At 38.6% G+C, this 6,318-nt stretch overlaps 1 protein-coding gene across 1 annotated transcript; it reads left to right on the top strand.

Moving 5' to 3' along the window:
- Nucleotides 1-1,537: 1,537 nt before the first annotated feature.
- On the top strand, nt 1,538-1,681 carry LOC115292428 (keratin-associated protein 20-2-like). The gene has a single exon (XM_029940533.1). It carries the CDS (start codon nt 1,538-1,540, stop codon nt 1,679-1,681), a length of 144 nt encoding a protein of 47 aa, XP_029796393.1.
- Nucleotides 1,682-6,318: the final 4,637 nt, after the last annotated feature.

Below are 6,318 nucleotides of genomic sequence, written 5' to 3'. Positions count from 1 at the left end.
GGGCTAATATACAGCATGGTGACTATTGTTAATAACAGTTGTATGCTTGAATGTTGTTGAGAGAAAATCTTATGCACTCTTACTGTCATTGAAAACCCACCTCTGTTTCCAGAGCCAACATATAACATGAAGACAGAGTCTGAGGATTAAGAGGAATGATAATTGTATTACTTTGTCAGGCAAAAGATGCTGCAGCATGCTAATGTCTTCAAAATAGCAGATCCACCTGTGGTAAAAGACTGAGGGGGTTGATAGGAAAATACAAGACCTGGGTGGTTTTGACAGGAATCCTACCAGTCACGTTCTTCATGACTTCAAGGTGATCTCATGACTAGCACGAAGATGGGCTATCTGAGTGCTGTTCCTAAGTATACACTGAGGTCATCCAGATGCCAATATGGATACTGAAGTTCTGGAAGAGAGGATTCTACAGAAAAGACAAGTGAAAGAGAAGTAGAGGCTTCGAGAATAAGGAAGAGAAAACTTTGTTCAGTTTAAAGTCAAGTCTTGCTAAACACTAGTGTGTCCATTTTAATTTCCATCCATCTTTACATTTCTACAGCAGTTTCATTACCACACGCACACACAGAGTTAAAAACGTAAGACAATAGACATGTAGACATGCTAGTTATCCCCATCTTGGTAATTATTCCACAATGAATATGTATATCCAAGTACATCATGTTGTACTCTTTAAATGTATACTGTTATATTTGTCAATTATCCCTCAATAGCTTTAAAAAAGGAAGTAACTTTCTTATCTTTTAAAAATCAAATGTATGGTTACCCAGAGGGGACATGGATGAAATAGGTGATTAGGATTAAGGAGTGCACTTGTGATGAGCACTAGATGATGTATTGAAGTGTTGACTTACCATATTGTACACCTGAAACTAATATTACACAGTATGTTGATTAATTGGAACTTAAATAAAAACTTTAAAAATTTCAAATCAGGGTCACTTGGGTGGCTCAGTGATTAGTTAAGTGTCCAACTTCGGTTCAGATCATGATCTCCCAGTTTGTGAGTTCAAGCCCCACATCAGGCTCTGTACAGAGAGCTCAAAGCCTAGAGCCTGCTTTGGATTCTGTGTGTGTGTGTGTGTGTGTGTGTGTGTGTGTGTGTGTGTGTGTGTCTTTCTCCCTCTCCTACTCATGCTCTCTTTCTCTCTCTTAAAAATAAACACCAAAAAAGAAAAAAATTATTAAAAATTTTTTCAAGTCAAATCAACAACATTAAAGCATTGCTCATAAGATCTCATGGAAGCTGGGGTCTCAAGTAAGCAAACACTATGTAATTAGGAAACAAGTCTTGTTTTAAAGGCACATGACACTACAGCAGTAGAGTCCTGAATATATTGGCTATAGGAAATTCTTTGGCTATTTTTTTAATGTCAGTTTGTTTGAAAATGAGTCAATCCTGCCTGTGGTCTACACACATACCACTCAGGTTGTATAAAAGGCCCTGTGCAGATTATGAAATTCAAACTCAAGAAACAGATTCTGCTCCTCAACTGAACCTTCCATTCCTGACACCATGTGCTACTACGGCAACTATTATGGTGGCCTGGGCTATGGCTATGGTGGCCTGGGTTGTGGTTTCGGCTGTAGGTATGGTGACTATGGTTATGCCTGCTGCCGTCCATGCTGCTTTGGAAGATACTGGTGTTCTGGCTTCTAGTGAAATATTCTAGATTGCTGATACCTTGGATAGTTCTTGTTATTATATAAGGACTGTTTATTTGATTAATGTTATTTTCTATTCTAACACTGATATCTAAATCCTTGGCCACCTAGTCACTAATTTGTTAATTATCTAGAACATCCAATTATTTTGTGAGGGGAAAATATCCATTCATTTCTATATGTGTGCGCAAATCCAAGCTTAATAGTTACTTGGGAAAATTCAGGTTTTATCTTTCATTAAATAAAAGTTCGTTTGCAAGTCCATCATATATTTTTTACATACATTTATTTGTCTTCATCATTTCTGAGCATAAAAATGTGTGTGTCTGTGTGTGTCTGTGTGTGGCTGCATAGCTGCTATTTTTCTATCAGCTAAAGTCTGCTCCAAAGACATGACTTCATTGACACTTGAAGGGACAAAGACTTCCTCCTGAGAACTTCAATGGCTTGCACTAGGAAGCCATCAGCATGACGAAAATGATGAATGAGAGTGCACACTGGGGAAGCACCAGCAAGCATCATCTAGAGTTTACTCTTTACACCACTCAGGTGCAGGTGTATCTTGCGTTATGTTCAAATTCTTCTATCAACACTTCTTTTTTTAATGTTACCAATTATTTTATTTTTTATTTTTTAATAGTTTATTGTCAAATTGGTTTCCATATAACACCCAGTGCTCTTCCCCACAAGTGCCCCCACTCCATGACCATCACCCCCTTTCCCCCTCCCTCTCCCCCTTCAGCCCTTGGTTCTTTTTCAGTATTCAATAGTTTCTCATGGTTTGTGTCCCTCTCTCTCCCCAACTCTCTTTCCCCCTTCCCCTTCCTATGGCCCTCTGTTAGGTTTCTTTTGTTAGACCTATGAGTGCAAACATATGGTATCTGTCCTTCTCTGCCTGACTTATTTCTCTTAGCATGACACTCTCGAGGTCCATCCACTTTGCTACAAATGGCCAGATTTCATTCTTCTATCACCACTTCTTAAAGACAATAGCTGGCCACGAATTATGAAAAACAAAGCAATATTAAACAGCAGCAAAAAGATCAGTTGGACAAGCCAAAGTCTCCTTTCAGCTACAAATTGATTTCTAAGCAGTAATTGACATTCATTGTCTCTGTTGTTTATTACCTATTCTACATTGCCCGTATAGTTTGCTAGCACTTCTGCTGGTCTAGGTAGCTAAAACGTTTTCATGAGAAGCCTAAACCTTCAGTTCTTGTGCCTGTGTACAACAGTTCTTGGGAATAGAAGCAACCCCCATAGATCCTGTGAATTTCTGACATTCATGTACATTCAAACTCCCACTATAGAACAGATCTGTATCTCTTCACAATAATCAATATTGTAATTAATTTCTCTGTCTACTGGTAGGGGGACTCCACTATTATCAGGTAGGCAGAACTCTATATTAATTCATTAATAAATGGGTTCCAGGGTGTAATGGGGAAAAAGAGCAATTTTACCTGACAGGTGTTTTTTTTCAGACCGACATATTCTAGATATTAGGGTAGCATTGGTTAAAAATATATTCTCCATTGTAAAGACAGTAAAAAATCTCACAAAGTGTAAACCTTAGCACATTCATTGACAGCATTTTCAGAAGCCATTTCAGCGGGCTGATGTGGTGTGTACTAAGATGAATATATCTCATAGCAATGGGTGCATTATTTCACTTTCTTCTCAGGGACTTTCTCAGTCCAAAGCAATGTTGTACAGACTTCTGGGATGATAAATAAGTCACTACATATCTCAGATACTGGTGATGATCATGTCACTGTGGGCAGTTAAGACAAAACCCATACTCAGAATATCTATCATTATTATTAAATAGCAACTTCCATCTATATGGAAGGCACGTGATAAAATCAACTTGGCATAAAGAGCTAGTTGGACCCCTCTAAGTGTGGTACCCCATGAAGGGCTCAGAAAAATCTTTTGATGCTTTCAGATTGGATATTCAATTCCAATATTAGCTAGATACGCTTTGTAAAAGAAGACCTATTTCTAACACTATGGCTATTCTATTCTTGAGCCCATTGCATATGTGCTGGTATGACAGATGACAGAAGCTATTAGACATTTCCTGGCTGAGTCACTGGCCACCTGATTGTTTTGTACCTTCTCTGTTGTGGATGTGCTATGGTGAAAATCGACATCAAACTCAAATATCTACATAATTTTTATCCACTCTGATATGCCCATCTGTACAATTCCTCCCTGGATCTCTTTGTTTAACCATACTCTTCCTAACCCCTGAAAAACTAACCAGACTATTAATAACTGCCCAAATGTCCTTGTATGGTCTTACCTCAGACCACATATCTCTCCACATAAATTTCATGATTGGGTATACTGCATGGAGCTCTGTCTACTGAGAACATTTCCCCTTACTGTTATTTGTCAGAGCAATTCTGCATGCAACAGCAGTCCATTTTCAGGCTAATTCCAACATATGGAGAGGACCCATCCATGAATGAGGCCTGGACATACTCTTGCTCTGCGCTTAGTCATAGGGCTAAGCAGTGAACTGATAGAAAGATTTCAGTGCTAAAGGTAGGCTTTAGGCTACATAAGTTCTTTAGACGGGACACAAGTACAACTCATTTATGCCCTTTGCACCTGCTCTAACTGACGCTGAATCTATAGCACCATTTAACTTCAGACTTCTTCAGCTAAGTCTGCCAAAATTTATGACTTGGTGGGTCTGGGAGTACCCAGTCATGAAGGTCAGCACACATCGTCATTTGATGCTGCACAGTGACAGATGTTCAGTCTCTGCTTGGGTCCATTAGTATGCCAGGAGCTTCTTTTTGAGCTGTGAATATATTCTGCCATAATATGGCCTCGCTCCAGAAACCTAGCCATCTGTGCTACAACTTGCACATGGGGGGCTGCCAAAAACTGAATTTTGCAGGAGGAACAATAATGAATCAAGTGTGTATGTGATGGGTATCACTATTCCTACATCCTATAAGACTTTAATGGAGGCAATAGTCTCTGTCATTCTATGCTGTGATGGTTAATCTTATGTGTTAACTTGACTGGGATAATGGATGCCAAGATAGTTGATAAAACATTATTTCTGGATGTGTCTATGAGGATGTTCCTATATGAGATTAGTATTTGAGTTCATAAACTAAATAGGGAAGGTTAGTCACCCTTACCAATGTGAGTGGGCATCATCTAATCTGCAGAGGACATAAATAGAACAAAAAGAGAAGAGAAAAGGTGAATTTGCGCTCTGCCTGAGCCAAGATGCCCATCTTCTGCCCTCAGACATTGGTGCTCAAGGCTTTTGGACTCAGACACCACTGGATTTTCTGGTTCTCCAGCTTTTAGATGGCAGACTGTGAGACTTTTCAGACTCCATAATTGTGTGAGACAATTCCTATCATAAACCCTCCTTTCTGTCTTTATATATATATATATTCTCAGAGTCTTCCATTGGAACATTCCCACTAAACTGGTGAAAGAACTTAGCTTCTGTGTATATCCATGCTATTTATACCCTCAGGACTGCATAAATTACTATGGAATGGGTTTATGGAACCATTAATCCCATGGTGAGATAGATTTGGATCAGAACTCTGACTGACATCTGGTCTTTTTGTGCCTCCCATCTAAGAAAGGTACTTCTTGTACTTAGGGTCCCTACATAACCATGAGCTCAGACCCTATGATAATATCATTCTAAAAATTTAGATATTTTCTTTTTCCAGAATTCAGTTGCTCTGGTAAATTCCCAAAGTTCCCTCAAAAAAAGATTGGAAATATATTCCTTGAGAAAGAAATTAGTTGGAGGAGGCACTTGGGAGGCTCAGTTGGTTAAGCATCCAAGTCTTGATTTTGGCTCAAATCATGATCTCAGAGTGAGGAGAGTGAGCCCTGCATCAGACTCCGTGCTCTGTGTGGAGCCTGCTTGAGGTTTTCTGTTTCTCTCCCTCTGTCCCTTTCCCCTGTTCACATGCTCTTTCTCTCTCAGGAAAAAATTATTGGCAAAAATCAAAGAATCATTCTAAAGGCTTGGAATAAACCCATCTGTCAAAGTGCTCTTGCAAAAGAAAGGGGAGTGCTTTAATAGATTTTTTTAACTCTAAAATGCATAATGTTTAAGACACATTTCATGGATAGTACTATTACAAGTATACAAGCAAATAGCAAAATCTAAAAAGAAGAAACATATATTTGTCAGAAAAAATGTACCGAATTTACTGAAGGTAGAAAATTTAACATAAGCTGAGATGGGGGAAAGGACTGAAAGACTCTCCTAAAATTTGGAGCAAAAGCATAAAAAGACAACAATTATGCCAAGTAGAGTGAGACATGTACATCAAAGATTCTAGATGACTAGCAAAGGAGACATGGAATTTCACAATCGAGGTGGCAGGCAGAGAATAATGGAGGAAGGAAGAATGGAATGGAAGACATTTTAGTGGGGAAGAAGAGTTAAAGAAAACATCTTGGATATAAGATTATACACGAATTTAATATTAGTTAATAATAAATGGTACTAGTAACTAAACTTATCTTTCTTTTTCATTCAGTGGGGGAAAAATCCTTGCAATTATGTAAGCAGGAAAAACCAATAGCATTTTATAGTCACACTCACAGAGAAAGCAAGCGAGTAGTTAT

This window comes from Suricata suricatta, chromosome 5, assembly GCF_006229205.1.
Source record: "Suricata suricatta isolate VVHF042 chromosome 5, meerkat_22Aug2017_6uvM2_HiC, whole genome shotgun sequence".
Taxonomy (NCBI): domain Eukaryota; kingdom Metazoa; phylum Chordata; class Mammalia; order Carnivora; family Herpestidae; genus Suricata; species Suricata suricatta.
The sequence above is the reverse complement of the archived record's forward strand: the minus strand, read 5'-3'. Positions and strand labels throughout refer to the sequence as shown.

Excerpts from the sequence above, each read along its gene's own strand:
- LOC115292428 (XM_029940533.1), top strand. The coding sequence starts at position 1,538 with ATGTGCTACTACGGCAACTATTATGGTGGCCTGGGCTATGGCTATGGT.